The sequence below is a fragment of the Rhinoderma darwinii genome, chromosome 1 (genome assembly GCF_050947455.1).
Source record: "Rhinoderma darwinii isolate aRhiDar2 chromosome 1, aRhiDar2.hap1, whole genome shotgun sequence".
Classification (NCBI taxonomy): domain Eukaryota; kingdom Metazoa; phylum Chordata; class Amphibia; order Anura; family Rhinodermatidae; genus Rhinoderma; species Rhinoderma darwinii.
This window is the reverse complement of record NC_134687.1, coordinates 495350804-495371245: the sequence shown is the minus strand read 5'-3', so window position 1 is coordinate 495371245 and position 20442 is coordinate 495350804. Positions and strand designations below refer to the sequence as shown.

At 44.3% G+C, this 20442-nt stretch overlaps 1 protein-coding gene across 8 annotated transcripts; it reads right to left on the bottom strand.

Annotated features, from left to right (window-relative positions):
* Positions 1 to 3473: 3473 nt before the first annotated feature.
* Positions 3474 to 16895, bottom strand: SLC35E4 (solute carrier family 35 member E4). 8 transcript variants are annotated; one of them, XM_075854781.1, is made up of 3 exons: positions 16762 to 16895; positions 14763 to 15541; positions 3474 to 4048 (listed from the first exon to the last, which is right to left on the bottom strand). In XM_075854781.1, the coding sequence occupies exons 2-3, from the start codon at positions 15394 to 15396 to the stop codon at positions 3609 to 3611; spliced, it is 1074 nt and encodes a 357-aa protein (XP_075710896.1). In that variant the 5' UTR covers positions 15397 to 15541; positions 16762 to 16895; the 3' UTR covers positions 3474 to 3608. The 8 variants fall into 8 exon arrangements, with proteins under 8 accessions (XP_075710896.1, XP_075710902.1, XP_075710898.1 ...); XM_075854787.1 differs by having other exon boundaries at positions 14763 to 15536; XM_075854783.1 differs by lacking the exon at positions 16762 to 16895 and adding an exon at positions 16559 to 16646 and having other exon boundaries at positions 14763 to 15536.
* Positions 16896 to 20442: the final 3547 nt, after the last annotated feature.

The window sequence follows — 20442 nt, the reverse complement described above, 5'->3', positions numbered from 1 at the left end:
AACGTAGCTCGAGTCACTAATAACATTTGTAAAGAGTATTCCGAAATAGTACCGCTACTACAGTACTACCTTATCCACCCTGCACTACTGTACTGTAAATAAAATAAGAGCAAGTGGAAATTGACATTGTGCTTTTACTTGTGCTACAGTGCAGTATAATAGAAACATTGCTAGGTATATTACAGAAGATTTTTGGCAGGGGGACAAAAAGTCCCTTTCTCCCCATCCCCAGGCCTCTTTAACAGTGGCTGAAATTCCAGCTCCAGCTATGGCTGGGTTCACACGACCTCTTTTCAGACATAATGGAGGCGTTTTACGCCTCGAATTACGCCTGAAAAGACGGCTCCAATACGTCGGCAAACATCTGCCCATTGCTTGCAATGGGTCTTACGATGTTCTGTGCAGACGAGCTGTCATTTTACGCGTTGCTGTCAAAATACGACGCGTAAAATGACGGCTCGTCAAAAGAAGTGCAGGACACTTCTTGGGACATTTTTGGAACCGTTTTCTCATAGACTCTATTGAAAACAGCTCCAAAAACGCCCGAAAAAACGCAGCGAAAAACGTGAGTTGCTCAAAAAACGTCTGAAAATCAGGTGCTGTTTTCCCTTGAAAACAGCTCTGTATTTTCAGACGTATTTTGTTAATCGTGTGAACATACCCTAAGGGGACCTGTGACCATCTTCTTCTGCTCCAGCTGTGGTTGAGATATGCTACTGGCCCTTATTCACTAATGCACTAATACCACTGGGTCATCTGATAGAGTCACTGTCCCCGTCCTAGGAAAATGTCCATCTTCACAACAAAAATGCATCTAAAATGAAAAGTAACTGTGCATATAGTCTTCAATAATATACTAATATATAATATTACAAATATCCTATTGTTTATTCAGAACAACTGTAATGTCCGTGGCTGCTGGCTGTCAGCTCCAACCTCCCCTGACAGCCGCAGCCACGTGTCGGCAAGCGCTGGCCCCAGCCTCCTCCTCAGGAGACGCCAGCGCTCGTGTCCACTCACCTCTGCCGGATCCCATAGGGTGCGCGCGCACGCTTGTGCCCGCTCTTAAGGGGGCAGCACGAGCACCGGACCTCAGGGATGAACCTTGACCCGTGAGTACCCTGGACTATAAGAGGGGTCCAGCCCCCAAGTTCTATACCTGAGCGTTGTTGTGTTCCCTAGTTTGTCTATGTGATGGCCTCCTAGTGTGTTTCCTGTTCCAGTCCCTGCACCTATACTGGTTTCCAGTTCCTGTTCCTAGCAATCCATACCTTCCTGGTCTAGCACTGAGCTGTGCCAAAGTCGTGCCGTGCTGCATCCACATCTGACCTGCTTCACCTCGCCTGACGTCCGCCTGCTACCTAAGTCCCAGCCGAGCCTGCTGTTGTCTGAGCTGCCACAGGTACCTATAGAACTATAGACATTCACCTGCTCCCTGTTGGCCAGCTGCCTTACCGCCGAGGCGGTACGGCCCAGTGGGTCCACAGACACTTCGTGACAACAGCTCCTATGTAGAGCTATGCATCTATATGGTAACAGACAACAAACAAGCAAACAAACAAACACTGTGTAATCTAATCACAGTCAAACTCATTCCCATCTGTACACTACTGTCACGTTGGGTTCGTGGACTCCCTGGGCCGTACCGTCTTGACGGTATGGCAGCTGGCCAACAGGGCGCAGGTCACAGTCTATAGTTCGTATAGGGTACTTGTGGCAGCTCGGACAGTAGCAAGGCAGGCTCGGCTGGGACTAGGCAGCAGGCAGACGTCAGGCGTAGTGTAGCAGGACAGGCGTGGTATGCAGCACAGCACGACTACAGCTTAGTACGGCACTTGACCAGGATAGCACGGGTACAGGAACGGGAAACACTGGGAACTGGAAAACACTAGGAGACCATTTGCATAGACAAACTTTGAGTACGACAACAACGCTCAGGCAAGGAAGGAAGGGGCTGGACCGCTCTTGTAGTCCAGGGTACACATGGGCTAATTTTACATTAAAGTCCGGTCCCTACGGGACCCGGCCAAGGTGAGCGGAAGTGGGCGCTGGCGTTTCCTGAGGAGACTGGGGCCAGCGCTCGCAGAACCATGGCTGCGGCCGTCAGGAGGTGAGTGAGCCTGATGGCCCGCAGCCATGGGCATGAGAACTATTTTTTTGCTAATCTACCAATGTAGGAAGATGTAGGCGACAAATAAAAAGGAAAATGACTGCAGGATCAGAATACATAGGGTTTGTTTGTAGTCTGTTACCATGGAGACACATAGGTCTACATAGCAGATGTAAGAAACGGTAGGGTATTTTTATCGAAGACTATTTGAAAAGTTGCTTCATTTTTCATTCAAGTTGTACATACCATGATCACAAACACAGTGTTAATGAAGTTTTTGTCTCCGTTTCTTTTTTCAGCCAAAGCCAGAAGTTGATCCAAAAGGAAAAAAAAAAAAGTATAAAAGAAAAGATTGATACATCTTCTTTCTTTTGTGTCCACTTCTGTGTTTGGCTGAAAAAACAGAGCCAAAAACTGCATCAAAACTGTGCGTGTAATCATGGCCTTAGATTCCCATAAAGGGCAAAAGCAGCAGTTGTGCAGTACCCAGGAAGTGGAAAACGCAGGAAGAAGTGCCAGCTACACTTCAGTAATAGTGCCATGGCAATCAGTAGCTCTCCCCCAATGGTAACTGGAGTGCATTTTTACCTTTTAGGGGAATCTCATAGATGCCCATATTCAAAGCGCTTCACGTTATATGGCATGCATAGTTTGGGGCTTAAGACACTGCAATATACTGTGTGCTATATATAGTAATGATGGTAACACATAAATAATCTGTCACATTTACTAGTAAGGCTGGATTCACACAAGCATGTTCGTTCCGTAAAGGACGGAACGTATTTTGGCCACAAGTCCCGGACCGAACACACTGCAGGGAGCCGGGCTCCTAGCATCATAGTTATGTATGACGCTAGGAGTCCCTGCCTCGCTGCGGGACAACTGTCCCGTACTGTAATCATGTTTTCAGTACGGGACAGTAGTTCCACAGAGAGGCAGGGACTCCTAGTGTCGTACATAACTATGATGCTAGGAGCCCGGCTCCCTGCACTGTGTTCGGTCCGGGACTTGTGGCCGAAATACGTTCCGTCCTTTACGGACCGAACATGCTCGTGTGAATCCAGCCTTACATAGTTAGCAAGATTGAAAAAAGACATACAGTATTTCCATCAAGTTCAACCAGGGGAGGGGAGAGGTCACTGGCAAATATTGTTTGGCTGTTTCAAGGTATATTAACATGGTGTTCAGTAATGAACACTATTGCATGAAGTACAGATAAGAAAATATATTATCCCTCTGAAAAACCAGGGAGAACTAAAACAAGGAGCTAAAAGTACATTAATATATATCGTTTCTTGAAAGAAACATTCAGTCACTGAGGCCCTCTAGATGCCCTGATAAAAACTTCAGCACAGTTTAGATGCCAGATTGACATTGAACTTTATCTCTTTACACTTTTCTTCATGTTGGATTGGCTAGCAAATACAAACAGAGACCATTCTATTCCTGAAGGGACCTCAATACCCTGTATATTAGGTAGGTTCTTAGATGGAAGATTCTAGTCAGACTTAATACGTCTTTCTGTGGCATGAAGAGAACGTCTGGAGCCAATGTATCCAGCTATAAAATCACAGTTATGGTACATAAACATTCCAGCCAAAGTCAGACCAATGCCCGTGTAACTAAGAGTTGTCAAATGACTTCCAAAAACCACTCTCGACAGGACAAGGTTCCCAACCACATTGAGGTTGCCGAGTACATGTATGGTGACAGCAGATGTCAGTGTGATGACGCAGAAGCTTGCAAGGTTGTATAGGACAGATCCCAAGCAGCTGAGGAGGATGAAGAGCCAAAGTCTATCGTCACAGTCAGGTGGGCTCTCCCATGCCACCCCCCTCTCGAGCAGCACGGCAGCCAGGAGCAGGATACAGAAACTTGGGATGGACATCAGATACAGTAGTGTAACTGAATGGATGTTTTCTTCTTTGAGAAGTAAACCTAAAATCGAACCAGAATTTATTTATTAGAAATGATGAAATCGGTATACATATACAGTACAGTAATGAAGATTATGAGAAACATTCCCTAAATAGCGAAAGCACAAACTGTTCAAGATGTGGCGAGCACGGAGAAGCGTCTGTGATATGAACGTCAAATATAATTTACCACAGTTGTTACAGTTTATGTTCACCTTACATCATTATATATATATATATATATATATATATATAATCTACATTAAAAGTCTTGTAACTTTGTATATACTGTACATTAGATTGCTTATATTTTGCACTAATATTCCATATACGTATAGTGAAAGATTTATAATTTAAGCTTTACTTAATGGCAATATGTATGTCCTGTGGTTGGTTTATATCAATGTGTCATAGTAATTTAACTTTTACTTCATCTCCAAGCAACTGAAAACCAACCAAAATACCGTACTTATTACTAAATAATGGGAGTGACCAATGTTTCCAGTGAATCATAGAAAATAATCACAATCATTAAGTCAGAAGTCTCGTAACTATGGCTATAGTACATCAACGTTTTACAACATGATGAAAATGTGCTGCTAAGGCCTCATTCACATCAGCGTCGGGTTCCATTTGATGTTTCCGTTCATCCATTCCATCAGAGGAACATATGAACGGAAAGCCAAGCGGAAACCATAGCATCTGCTTGCATTACCATTGATTTCAATGGTAATGTTTCTGTTGCAAATGGTTTCCGTTTGTTTTCGTTCCGTGAGGTTTCTGTTTTTTTTTGTGGAAACAATAGCGCAGTCGACTATGCTATTGTTTGTGCGAAAAAACCTGAAAACTTACGGAATGGAAACAAACAGCCAAATTTATTAAGAGGTGAGCGTCTTTATGCCAGATACTACATTACAGTACACCTTCAGAGGTCTTGTGCTACAACACGTCTAAGCTGTTAGGCGACACGAAGGGGACCTATACGATATTAGGCAAGTGGTTTAATGTTATGGCTGAATGGTGTAAATATCCTATACTAGACACACACACACATATATATATATATATATATATATATATATATATATATATTACGCTGTGCCAATCTGTATGTCTATGGTTATAAAAATATATATATATATTCCTATAGAAAGACATGTGTAAACATTTTTTCGGGCAGATTATGGTTACTACTACACATAAGTAGTTGATTCATTGCTGAATTTCTCATGCAGGACAAGACTAGTGTTGAATCTTTTTTTTATTTGCTATACTTTCCATGAGCGAAATACACTCACACAGGGTGTATACGCTGCGTAAAAGTACACAGTGTATCTGCCCTGGACGCCGCAGGGAATTGCAGCCGAAAAACCGCACCAAATTGTGGTGCAGTTTTTTGGCTGGAGTGTCTGCTGCAGAAAATAACAGGAAGAAAAAAAAAAAAACATACTTACCCGTAGCCATGGCGACACGTCCCTCTGACGTCTTGCAGCCTGGCCTCCTGGGATGACATTTCATCCCATGTGACTGCTGCAGCCTGTGATTGGCTGCTGCAGTCACATGGGTTGAAACGTCATCACCGGAGCTCACGCTGGACGCAGGAGCAGAGAGATCTGGGTATCAGATTTTTTTTCCCCACCGCAAAAATCAGAACATCTGCTACTTGTTGCGGGTTTTACCTCCCAATTGAATTCATTGGGAAAAATCCACAACAGACAACCAGCGATTCCGCAACATAAACTGACATGCTGCGGATTAAAAAACTGCACTGCAGGTTAATTTCTGAACAGTTTTTCAGCTTGTGTTTTACCCAGCATGTGGATGAGTTTTGTTCAAATCTCATCCACTCCGCTACTACTATAATATGGTGCGGATTTTCTGCAATGAAATCCGTTGCGGAAAATCCACAGTATTTACGGTGCGTGTGAACCCGTAAAATTTTACTTTTGAACACAATTTTTTACATACTTCATACTGATTTTGAGCACTATGATGTTGCCTCCTCATTGTCAATAGATATTCTACTTGCTGAACTGTGGTAATCCTGTGGCCTCACCTTTAAATATCTCCCTTTTATTCTCACAACACACTGGACATCAGCAGAATCTTTACTTTAGCTTTGGATGTGACCAGAGTGGAAAGCATCATGTAAGGCCCCATACGCACGACTGTAGAATTCATCCGTAATTACGGACCCATTCATTTCTGTTGCCCACGGACACCTTCCCGTATATTTACAGAAAAGTGTCCGTGCCGTAGAAAGGCTCCGCAAAAGATAGGACATGTCCTATTTTTTGCTTTTACAGATCGTGCTCGCATACTTTATAATGGGAGCACGGCCCGCAAATGCGGATGACTTTCCGCGGCAGTCTGCGGCCGGGCGTGTCCATAATCACGGACCGTGATTACAGGCACGGTCGTGTGCTGGGGGCCTAATTCAAAGTCCTTACTAGCAAATTAAAGTATTCATAAAGATTCTCAACTGTTTATGAAAACCTCAACTGTGAAATGTTACAAATATAAGCAAATATATTGTTAAAAATATAAGCAGAGTTTTACAGACAAAAAAAAAAAAAAAAAGTGTCCGTGCCGTAGAAAGGCACTGCTGTACACAGTTTTGTTTTGTGTCTCCTCACCCTGGACTGTACCTAAAATTATTATTTTGGAAAGAGTCTATAAAACCAGTACTATATTATTAGGATTTTCATACGTGTCCCAGACAACACAAAGATTTCTGCCATGCTTCTATGCTGAGTGAAAGTCATTGTGCCAAGTCACAGAGCAGCTCTATGAGGATGTGACGTGGCTGCTACTGTTGCAGCTGTCAACTGCAATGTCACGGTCAGGACAACGCAAATCAAATCAACAGCTCCGGTTTGCCTGTTGTACGCAACAACCTGGGCAAGGACTCCCAATGGAGCATAAATGAATCGTAAATCCACAGACAAATTTATAAACACGGCCCGCAAATGCAGATGACTGTCCGCGGCCAGGCGTGCCCATAATCACGGACCGTGATTACGGGCACGGTCATGTGCAGAGGGCCTAATTCAAAGTCCATACTAGCAAATTAAACCATGTAAATGACAGGTTGCATGACATGACCCTCAAGCTGCAGCCATCTTATGGACATGTGCATTGGCGCAGCCAAAACAGATTTGACCAACAGCATAATTGAACTATGTCCTATAACAAAACTAACTTTATAAATTGATTCCATAATATTTAAAAGGGAATAAACAATAAAAAAAAATAACAAATATAAGGCTAGATGTCTGTTGAAAAAAATAAAAAAAGACCTTTAGCTGCAACATGATTGCAAAATATTTTTTAAAAGTTGGCACTGTGTTAACCGAACGCACTTAGGTTGTTCCAGCTCATAGAGAATTCCATTGTAATAGAAATTCTGGTAAATCGAATTGATGAGGAAGAGATTTAGACGCAACAGACAGATAATTCAGATACAATACAATCCCTCAGGTCTAGGACAGGTAACATACCTGGCAGATGCAATGACAACATGTCCTATTAACCCCTTTAGGACACAGCCTGTTTTGGCCTTGTGGACACAGATGATTTTTTTAAATCTGACATGTGTCACTTTATGTGGTAATAACTCCGGAATGCTTTTACCTATCCAAGCGATTCTGAGATTGTTTTCTCGTGACATATTGTACTTAGGTTAGTGAAAAAATTTGGTCGATAAATTCAATATTTATTTGTGAAAAACTTCAAATTTTAGCAAAAATGTGCAAAAATTTGCATTTTTCTAAATTTAAATGTATTTGCTTGTGAAACAGATAGTAATACCACACAAAATAGTTACTAGTTAACATCCCCCATATGTCTACTTTATGTTTGCATCGTTTTTTTTTCACGTACTTTTATTTTTCTAGGACGTTACGAGGCTTAGAACTTTAGCAGCAATTTCTCATATTTTCAATAAAATTTCAAAAGGCTATTTTTTCAGGGACCAGTTCAGTTCTGAAGTGGCTTGGAGGGCCTTATATATTAGAAAGTCCCCATAAATCACCCCATTTTGAAAACTGCCCCCCTCAAAGTATTCAAAACCACATTCAGAAAGTATTTTAACCCTTTAGGCGTTTCACAGGAATTAAGGCAAAGTAGAGGTGAAATTTACAAATTTCATTTTTTTGCCGAAATTCATTTGTAATAAAAAAAAATCTGTACCACAGAAGGTTTTACCAGAGAAACGCAACTCAATATTTATTGCCCAGATTCTGCAGATTTTAGAAATATCCAACATGTAGCCCTAGTGTCCTAATGGACTGAAACACAGGCCTCAGAAGCAAAGGAGCACCTAGTGGATTTTGGGGCCTCCTTTTTTTAGGAATATATTTTAGGCACCACGTCTGGTTTGAGGAGGTCTTGTGGTACCTAAACAGTCGAAACTCCCAAAAAGTGACCCCATTTTGGAAACTACACCCCTCAAGGCATTTTTCTAGGGGCATAGTTAGCATTTTGACCCCACAGTTTTTTTGCAGAATTTAGTGGAATTAGTCTGTGAAGAAGAAAATCACCTATTTTTCTGTGGAAACATAGAATTTTTTCATTTTTACAAGGAATAAAAGGAGAAAAAGCCGCCCAACATTTGTAAAGCAATTTCTCTCGATTACGGCAATACCCCATATGTGGTCGTAAACTGATGTTTGGACCCACAGCAGGGCTCAGGAGGGAGGGAGCGCCTTTTGGATTTTGGAGCGCAGATTTTGCTGGATTGGTTTTCAGTACCATGTCGGGTTTGCAACGCCCCGGAGGGACCAAAACAGTGGAAACCCCCCAAAAGTCACCCTATTTTGGAATCTACACCCCTCAAGGAATTTTTCTAGGGGTATAGTGAGCATTTTGGCCCCTCAGGATCTTTTTTAGAGCTAAGGTAACCAAAAAACAGCAATTTTGGCGCTTTAAATTCTTTACTTATTACAGCTTTCACCGTGCGCAATAAATTACGTTTTCATTTATTCTGCCGGTCGGTACGATTACGCCGATACCATATGTGTATAGTTTTTTTTACGTTTTGCAGCGTTTGCACAATAAAATTAAGTTTCTATAAAATAATTTATTTTCTGAGACACGCTATTCTGAGCCGTAACTTTTTTATTTTTTCGTCAAAAAAGCTGTGGGAGGTCTTGTATTTTGCGGGAAGGGTTGTAGTTTTTATTGGTACCATTTTTGGGTAAATGCGACTTTTTGATCACTTTTTATTCTATATCTTGGGAGGGGTGGTGACCAAAAAATAGCGATGCTGACAGTTTTCCGTTTATTATGTTTGCGGCGTTCACCGTGCGGAAAAATTAACATTATAGTTTCATAGTTTGGGCCGTTACGAACGCGGCGATACCAAATATGTGTACTTTTTTTTAACGGTTTCATTTTTTCCCTATAATAAATGACTTATTATAGGAAAACAAAACCTTTTATTTTTACACTTTTATAAAACATTTTTATTAACTTTTTTTTACTTTTTACACTTTATATTTTTGACCTGCAGCTCGGATCGCTGCTAGAATACATTGCACTACCTAGGTAGTGTAATGTATTCCAACTGTCAGTGTGACGTCACAGTCACTCTGACAGTTGGTCTACGAGGATCAGCAGAGGCTGATCCTCATAGGCTGACATACATGGCAGACCTGGGGGCCGTTGTCTGGCCCCCGGGTGCCATCACAAGCATCAGAAGCCCCCACTATTGCATGGGGGCTGCTGATGCGCTACAAACCCGCTACATGCGGAGATCGCAATCGAGCCCCGCATGTAACGGGTTAATTGCCGAAATCAGCGGCGATGAGCCGCTGATCGGCAACACTGGAGAGTGTCAGCTGTCGGGGACAGCTGATTTCCAAGTTCCCGATGCACACTGTCGCCGACAGTGTGCATCGGGAACGGCACAGTGACTTTCTGTCACTCTGACAGGAAGCCTATCAGGACCAGCCGAAGGTTGGTCCTGATGGGCTTCCGTCCATGGCAGACCCGGAAGCCATTGTTTGGCTTCCGTTTGCCATACTAACTATCGGAAGACCCCGCGATTTCGGACGGGGGTCTGCCGATATGCTAGAAACCCCTAAAATTCGGCGATTGCACCCGATCGCCGAATTTAAGGGGTTAATTCGCCGAAATCAGTGGCAAAGGACCGCTGGCCGGCAAGAGGGGAGTGTCAGCTGTCGGCGACAGCTGACCTCCCGGTTCCCGGTGCACACTGTCGCCGACAGTGTGCACCGGGAATAACTCAGTAACTATACGTCCTCGTGCGGGAAGTAACCTCCCGCAATGACGGACAGTTACGTCCTGGTGCGGGTAGGGGTTAAAGGTGTTGTCCGGGCACAGGGTTGGTTTTTTATACTGATGACCTATCCACAGGATGGTAACTATGGAAATTTTCTTGATGGAAACCATCTGTCGATTTACTATATGTAGACAAACAGCAGTCCCTGTAGGCTGGGTTTTCACATTGTGGTGGTCAAAATTAGTTTTTTGGAGCAAATTGCAGAATTTTCTGAAAACCGCAGCAAAACGACACGGTTCTGCCTCGATCGCAAGAAAAAAGACAATTTGTATCCGATGTGTGAAACCAGCCGTAGACTTGGTCCCCAGGATTATCTCTTGGAAACCAAAATGAGTCTATAGTACAAAGTAGGAACATTTCCTGTGCTCTGTTACAACTGCTATCAAAACAGCGTTTTTTGCGCGTTGCAGTTCCGTGAGTCATTAGTGAATGGTGCGTGGCTGCGTAATTTTCACGCATATGGCATCCTTATGACACGCGGTTTTGAGGTTTAGAAAAATAAATGAAGGAGGTGGTTTTATTTTTCCCTTCATTTCTTGATCTACGGTTGCGCGAATCACGCGCAGCACACGGAAGTGCGTCCGTGTGATTTTCACGCACCCATTGACTTCAATGGGTGCGTGATGCGCAAAAAACGCTCAAGTATAGGACATGTCGTGAGTTTTACGCAGCGGTCACACGCTGCGTGAAAATCACGGACTGTCTGAACGGCCCCATTGAGTTACATAGGTCCGTGTGACGCGCTTGATTTTCACGCGCGTATCACGGACGTGAACTACGCTCGTGTAAATAAGGCCTAAAGGGAATGTGTTGTCAGAATAAATCAAGTTTTTATGTTAAAAATCTTTTTATAAATAGATCACTTTTCAGATTGTGCTGTCTGCGGTGAGTCATCTCATCAGAGGAGAAAGGTAACACCTCTAATATAAAGCTGGAGTTACATAACACAGGATCACACAATTGACAATCGGTGATAGAGGCAGCTCAATTCATCCTCCCTCTTCCCCATGACTTATTCACATAAGGCTACATTCACACGAGCGCATAAAAAACGCACGTAACTCTGTCCTTGTATGTTGCGTTATGCATCAGTGTGCTTTGCGTTTTTCACGCGCTTGCAAGCACTTCTTTTTTTTAAAATGTAATTGATGCGTAAAAGACGGACAGCACACGGATGTGCATCCTTGTGCTGTCCGTGGTTTTCACGCACCTATTGACTTCAATGGGCGACTAGGTGCATGAAAACGCACCAATATAGGACAGTGAGTTTCACGCAACGGACACTCGGTGTATGAATAACTCAGACATGTGTGAATAGCCCCATTGAAATCAATGTGGCCATGTGCTGTGCGTTGTTTCAAGGCTGAGATTCAGGCTCGTGTGAATGAGCCCTAACAGAGCATGTCCACAACATTCAATGGGCCAGATGTGCTACGACTGGTGTTTCATACGCCAGCCTAAGGGTATGTTCACACGCAGAATTAAAAACGGCTGAAAATTAAATTATTCAAGGGAAAACAGCCTCTGACTTTCAGCTGTTTTTGAAGCAGAAAAGTTTTTTTGACCCTGAGGGTATGTTCAAGGAAAACAGCTCCTGATTTTCAGCCGATTTTTAAGCAACTGGCATTTTTTGAGCTGTTTTACTATTGAGTCAATGAAAATCGGCTCCAAAAACAGCTCAAGAAGTGACATGCACTTCTTTTTATGGGATGTCTTTTTCCGCGCTGTTAGGGTATGTGCACACACACTAATTACGTCCGTAATTTACGGACGTATTTCGGCCGCAAGTACCGGACCGAACACAGTGCAGGGAGCCGGGCTCCTAGCATCATAGTTATATACGATGCTAGGAGTCCCTGCCTCTCTGCAGGACAACTGTCCCGTACTGTAATCATGTTTTCAGTACGGGACAGTAGTTCCACGGAGAGGCAGGGACTCCTAGCATCATACATATGTATGATGCTAGGAGCCCGGCTCCCTGCACTGAGTTCGGTCCACTACTTGCGGCCGAAATACGTCCGTCAATTACGGACGTAATTAGTGTGTGCGCACATACCCTAAGGGTATGTGCACACGGTAGCAGGCTTTTACGTCTGAAAAGACAGACTGTTTTCAGGAGAAAACAGCTGCCTCGTTTCAGACGTAAATGCTCCTCCTCGCATTTTGCGAGGCTTCTCTGACCGCCATAAATTTTGAGCTGTGCTTCATTGAGTTCAATGAAGAACGGCTCAAATTACGTCTGAAAGAAGTGTCCTGCACTTCTTTTGACGAGGCTGTATTTTTACGCGTCGTCGTTTGAGGCTGGGTTCACACGACCTATTTTCAGACGTAAACGAGGCGTATTATGCCTCGTTTTACGTCTGAAAATAGGGCTACAATACGTCGGCAAACATCTGCCCATTCATTTGAATGGGTTTGCCGACGTATTGTGCAGACAACCTGTAATTTATCGCGTCGTCGTTTGACAGCTGTCAAACGACGACGCGTAAATTGACTGCCTCGGCAAAGAAGTGCAGGGCACTTCTTTGCCACGTAATTTGAGCTGTTCTTCATTGAACTCAATGAAGCACAGCTCAAGATTTACGAGCGTCTCAGACGCCTCGTAAATTACGAGGAGCATTTACGTGTGAAACGAGGCAGCTGTTAACAGTCTGTCTTTTCACACGTAAATGCCTCTCATCGTGTGAACATACCTGTCAAACGACGACGACGACACAGCTGTCAAACGACGACGCGTAAATGACAGGTCGTCTGCACAGTACGTCGGCAAACCCATTCAAATGAATGGGCAGATGTTTGCCGACGTATTGTAGCCCTATTTTCAGATGTAAAACGAGGCATAATACGCCTCGTTTACGTCTGAAAATAGGTCGTGTGAACCCAGCCTTATTTGAAAATGAGCTGTAAAATAATGCCCCGTCGGGACAGAACGCCGTATTTCCTATTGAAATCAATGGGAGGATGTTTGTAGGCGTTCTGCTTCCGACTTTTCAGCCGTTTTTCTGGACGTTTACAACTGACCGCTGTTTTTTCCCCTTGATTACAATGGGAAGGTGTTTGTCAGCATTTCAGTAGAGTTTTTCAAAGCGTTTACGCCCCTAAATACACTGCGTGTGAATATATCCTAAGGCCCCTTGCACACGACCGTAAAACCGCGGACCCGTTCAGTTCCATTGGCCGCGGACACCTTTCCGTATCGCTATGGATGGGTGTCCGTGCCGTAGTACTGTGCTGGGAAATATGGAGAATGTCCTATTTCTCGTATTTCACGGGCCGTGCTTCCATACTTTGCGGCCGTGCCTGCAATCGCGGGCCGTGATTATGGGCACGGCCGTGTGCATTGGGCCAGTCAGAGCCCGGTAGGAGTAAGATGCCAGTAATTTGAAAGTAAGTGAAATCTACGGCAGCTCCAGACTGATTTAAAGAGGCTCTGTTACCAGTTTATAATGGCCCTATCTCCTACCTAATCTAATAGGTGCTTTAATGTAGATAAGTAATGTTTTTTTTGTTTTTTTCACAGGATATTCCATAAATGACTGATAGGTGCGGGTCCTAGCTCTGGTAACCACACCTATCTTGAGAACAAGGGTCTCTGACCCCCTCTGGTAAAGTGGCTGCTATCCAACGCATCGGAGCGGAGACTCAGTGGAGAGGTGGCCAGGATTTTGGAAACAGCCGAGCTCGCTGTGCTACGCTGTTTCCGTAACTCCTATTCACTTCTATGGGAGTTGCAGAAACAGTGTAGCACAGCAAGCTCGCCTGTTTCCATAATCCTGGCCACCTCTCCATTGAGTCTGCAATGGTCAGCAACAATCTCACCAGGTAGGGATGTGGTCGGGGGCCCCTCGTTCAAGATAGGTACGGGTCCTAGAGCTAGGACCCACGTCTATCAGACATTTATGACATATCCTGTGGATATGCCATAAATGTCTCAGAATGCACTAGCCAGATGTTACTTTTGATTGAATAGAAACATGAATGTTCATCCATATCCATGGTATTCATAGGTGTCTATGGGTCCCTACTGTTCCTCCATATGCCTCTAATTTTGAACAGTTTTATTCTGCCAGATTCCGTTTAAATCAGATAGAAAAAGAATCGTGCCATGCTCCATTGGGCAATGCCAAAGCTTCTAAGGCAGAATATTTCCTTAATACAGTGCTCTACAGACTGCCACACCGAGTACCTGCAGTATTTGTACAGTTACACTACAACGCTTACAGCCACATTCAATGTTCCTGTGTAAACTTGACCTTACTGTCCCACATTTAACTCTGTGGTATCATATGCTTCAACTATTTCCTATAAAGGGGAATCATTAGGACATAAATAGTGTAAAACAATGTCCTTGTCCAAACACAACCTGTTTTTACGAGACGTACATGCCTACTCCTATTGCACTTATAAATATCTCTTGTTGACCAGTACTTACTCTGTTGTATGGATTTCAACCCCCTAAGAAATGTTGATGCGAACAGGTAGATGCATCCGGTCTGGTCAAATTGCACCTCTCCAATAATACTAAAACAAGCTCCCAGACATATGGGTATCATGGCAGTGTATTTAAGGGCATGGTGCTTGGTGCCAAGGAAAAGTTTCGAAAGAGCCAGGGTGAAAATAGGGGTAGTTGTGTAAATCATCTGTGCAAAAGATAGCTGAACACAGCTCAGTCCAAGATTCCCAAAGGCAATGCTGGAACAGAATGTCACACTTAGTAGGAACACTTTAACTCGAGCACCAGTATTCAGGGTCAGCCCTTCCTCAGTGTTTACATGTATCAATCCAAACCTGAGAATGGGGTAGTCCAACAGGATGGCAGTAAGCATGTGAAGTGACGACAGTAACAAGGGGTACTTAAAATTGTAAACGGCAAATATCCATTTGTTAAGACTAGAGATGGTGGTACCTGTTATCAACCAGGTAAGTATCGCAGCGATGAGATACAGTTTGGTGGTGCCTCGTTCCTGGGGGGGTTGTTCTGGCTTGGGATGCATGATGGAAGCAGGAGACGTTCTATCAGAAGATTCCATTTCAACCTCATCTTTCCTGCTGGGTGCTAAACACATTGACTGTTTTGGCAATGTTCCTTATAGGACGTATTCACTCCCGGATATCCATTCTTAAAATGTCTCCATCGGCATATTTACTTCTCTTCATATACTCTCAGTCTTTCCAGGACCATCCTTTTACATGGTCTTGAATAATTCTGTGCTATGTAATAATAAATGGATATGTTTAATACAACAAATACATCATACAAACAACAAACTCACAATATTTCCAATTTCTCCAGTGTCAAGTGGTTTCCTCTTGTTTCTTCCACTTGGAAGAGATTCCATAGACAAGTTAAAACCGGTCTTATTATTTTATTGCACCTGATCACTGATCTACGGCAAAGAGCCTGTAATAATAGTGTTAAAAAGCAATACTCAAACTGATGGATCGTTCCTACAACTGAAACTACTAGAACAATACCGATGTATACACCTGATTGTTGACTATCGCTAATGACTCTTCAGATTGTCACATACATGTCACCATTATAACCCAACAAAATGTTTAATGGATCCGAATTGATCACATCGGATCTCTTTGGCTCCAGAGATAGAATAGTTATTGTGGGACGATTTGTTACATCTATGGCTTGGCAGTGAATCACATACCTGAATGTTAGTCTATAGATCAGGGATCTGACAGTCAGCCATTGTTCACCTTCACACGTCCTCTCAAGCAAACCCCAAACAACCACCAGCCAATCTCCAGTGTGATCATGTGTGTGACCCTCTCTGGATCAATCCCCAGAGCAGAGTGTAAACATCTGACCTGGTGATGATGTGAGCAGCCTCCTCCTCCTCCTTCTTCTTCCCTGTGCATTCACCAGCCAGGATCTGCAGATCTCAAGGCTCATTCAGAACTAGCCACATTACACATTCCATACTATTCCTCAATCAGTCTCCTAGCAACAGGACAGTGAGGGGAACATAACACTGCATACGATGTCTGGTGATTCATGGGCTGGATGACTAATGTGCACCTCCTTTCCTGGAATTTTTTTTTTTTTTTAAGAATAACAAACTGAGGACTGGCACACAAAGCCCTGCCCTCCCTGCATATCAAGCACATCCCATACCTCCCATGTCAGCATTCCAAATTTAGATCCCCTGCCCTGGATAAGTAAACAGTTCCTGGAATCAGTTTCCATTTAATACAGGGTATTGATATACTGACACCTATTAGTACTCAATGGATTTCTTCATAATCCCATTCACAAGTGACATAGGGACCAGCTGCTGCATCATAAAGGGATCATATGCATGCCACTACAGAATACAGCTGCCTACTGTACTTCACACTGAGCAGCATGTATACACGTGTCACTGAGGGTGACGTCACAGATCAATCTCATATAGACGTAGTTAGACTCTACTTACATATGTATAGCTGCTGCTATATTATCAGTGACAGAGCACACACTGTCTGCTTTACACAGTACAATGACACAGCGCTGCACTCACACGATTGGCCCGCGCTCCAGTCAATCACATCGCACACCGTCTACTGAACGAGAGCAGGAAGTGACGATAGGCTAATTGTAATCAAGGGGCGGGGCTTGTCACCTTACCAATGTCCTGATTGGTGTCTCGTGTTTCTATTGTATAACTATTGATCGTTGGCTGGACCAGTGTTCGTTGCTTAGCGACTTTTTACTCAGGGTCATAATCTGTTGTCATGGTGATGGGTGGGGCTTGTAAAGGGTGGGATAACCTCGTTTCTTTATTTTTAGAAATGACTTTTTCTTGTCCATGGTTGGTTCTGAGTAACTGTACTAGCAGGGGCGTAGCTAAAGGCTCATGGGCCCCGATACAAAAATTCTTACTAGGCCCCCCCCCCCCCCGCAAACTTCTCATGGCCGACGGTCCGCAGCTTTCAGCTGCATCGCTGGGTCTCCTAAGTGACCCAACAATGCAGCACTAGCAGCCGGGGGCGTCACTAAGGCTGGGTTCACACACCCTATTTACGGACGTAATTCGGGCGTTTTAGCATTGAATTACGTCCGAAAATGCGGCTCAAAAGCGTTGGCAAACATCTGCCCATTCATTTGAATGGGTCTTACGATGTTCTGTGCCGACGGTCATTTTTTTTTACGCCCCGCTGTCAAAAGGCGGTGCGTAAAAAAGACGCCCGCGTCAAAGAAGTGCCTGTCACTTCTTCAGACGTAAATGGAGCCGGTTTCCATGGACTCCATAGAAAAACAGCGCCAATTACGTCCGTAAAGACGCCTGCACATGCCATTACGGCTGAAATTACGGTGCTGTTTTCTCCTGAAAACAGCACCGTAATTTCAGCCGTAACAGACACTGCCGTGTGAACATACCCTCAGGGCTTAAAATGTCAGGGAAATAGCCCCAATACATATGTGTCCGCCCAAAAGAATGTATGTGTGTATAGGAGACAGCATAGCATATCTATAGCACTACGACCCTATAAACTATGGATAGGATTAGATACATTGGCTCAGCAGACAGTATCACACATGATAGGATTAGATACAGTGGCTCAGAAGGCAGTATCACACATGATAGGATTAGATACAGTGGCTCAGCAGACAGTATCACACATGATCGGATTAGATATAGGGCCCAGCAGACAGTATCACACATGATCGGATTAGATATAGGGCCCAGCAGACAGTATCACACAAGATACGATTAGATACAGGGCCCAGCAGACAGTATCACACATGATTGGATTAGATACACAGCTCAGCAGACAGTATCACACATGATTGGATTAGATACACAGCTCAGCAGCCAGTATCACACATGATTGGATTAGATACACAGCTCAACAGACAGTATCACACATGATTGGATTAGATACAGGGCCCAGCTCGCTGACATTGCGTCTCCAGCGCTGGACCCAGGATAGGTAAGAATAATAATTTTGCTTCTTTATGTGTTACTGATTATTTTTGTGTGTTTGTGTTTTTTTACAGGTTTGGTTGTTGGACTTCGGATACGAGGACTTCAATGACGGCGTTTTTTTTATTCTCAATAAAATGGTTAATGAGGGTTGTGTTTTTTTATTTCAATAAAATATTTTTTCTATGTGATTGTATCTTTTTAAACTTTATTATCACCGCCTTAGTAATGGCCGCTGGCTGATTGACAACCTCCATTACTAAGGCGAGGCTTAATGTTAGCCGGTGCAGAGGCCAACACTAACCCCCATTATTAGCCCGGTACCCACCGCCACCAGGAGTACTGAGAAGAGCTGGGTACGAACCAGTACCCGACCATCTGTAGTGACGGACAGGCACCGGGGCGGCCGCAGGCTGGTAGTATTACGCTGGGGAAGGCCAAAAACACTCGCACCTACCACCCTGGTAATGCTGCCTGCTGCTGCTGTGTTGTATCTGGCTGGTTATGAAAATTGGGGGGGACCCCACATTGTTCTTTCCAATTATTTATTTATTTATTTATTTATTTTTAAATGACGTGGGGTCCCCCCCATTTTTCATAACCAGCCAGATACAATAAAGCAGCAGCAGCCTAGCATTACCAGGGTGGGAAGGGCCACTGTATCTGGCCTTTCCCCTCCTGATAATACCAGCCTGCGGCCACCCCAGTGGCCGACCATCACTACAGATGGTCAGGTACTGGATCGTACCCGGCTCTTCCCAGCACCCCTGGTGGCGGTGGGTACCGGGGTAATAAAGGGGGTTAGTGTTAGCCTCTGCATCCGCTAACACTAAGCCCCGCCTTAGCAATGGATGCTGTCAATCAGCCGGCGGCCATTACTAAGGCGGTAGTAATATAGTTTAAAAAAAAACACAAAGACATAGAAAAAATATTTTATTGAAATAAAAAAAAACCCACACAGCCCTCATTAACCATTTTATTGATAATAAAAAAAAAAGCTGTCATCAAAGTAGTCCTGGAATCCGCCGTAGTCCAACGACCGAACTTGTAAGAAAACACACAAAAAATGATTAGTAACACGTGTGTTAGGCTTAGATACAGGGCCCATGTGTGATACTGTCTGTGGGACCCTGTATCTAAGCCTACCACAACGTAGGCTTAGATACAGAGTCCAGCAGACAGTAATCTTATACAGTATAAGATTACTGTGTGCTGGGGCCCTGTATCTAAACCTACAGTGTGGTAGGCTTATATACAGGGCCCATCAGACAGGATCACACATGGGCCATGTATCTAAGCCTACCATGTGATTGGCTTAGATACAGGGCCCAGCAGACAGGATCACGCATGGGCCATGTATCTAAGCCTACCATGTGATTGGCTTAGATACAGGGCCCAGCAGAAAGGATCACGCATGGGCCATGTATCTAAGCCTACCATGTGATTGGCTTAGATACAGGGCCCAGCAGACAGGATCACACAATCTGTGATCCTGTCTCATGGGCCCCCTAAGCCTGCTACATCGTAGGCTTAGGGGTTGTACAGTCCCTAAACATTGATGGCCTATCCTCAGGATAGGCCATCAATAGCTGATGTGTCTCTCGGGACACGCAAATCAGCTGTTTTGAAGGGGCCGCAGCACTCGTACTAGAGCTGCTTCCCCTTCGTTTCACTACTCGCCCACACTGTGAATCGCCGACACGGATTCACAGTGTGACCGGAATGAAGTGACAGGAATGAAGGGGAGCAGCTCTCGTACGAGTGCTGCGGCCCCTTCAAAACAGCTGATTGGCGGGTCCCGGGAGTCGGACCCCGCCAGTCAGGGCTAACCTTACCTTCCTCTTCGGCCGCGGCGAAACGAAGTTCTGTCGTCTCGATGCTGTGCGCGGCGCATAGCGCTGTGACGTCATGCGCTGCACACAGCGCTTGACGTCAGGACCTCCGCTGCGATCCGGAACCAGGAAGGTAAGTAAAGTATGTTACTATAGTAACAGGGGCCCGCGGCCCGAGTTACTATAGTAACTTTTTATTGATGTGGTGCGGGGGCCATGGGCCCCCCTGGCTTCGGGGCCCGGTCACAATTGCGACCGCTGCGACTCCTATAGCTACGCCAGTGTGTACTAGAGAACCCAATTGTACATGTCTGTGTCTCACTGTATCATAGTTACCCAGGTATCACCATTAGCAATA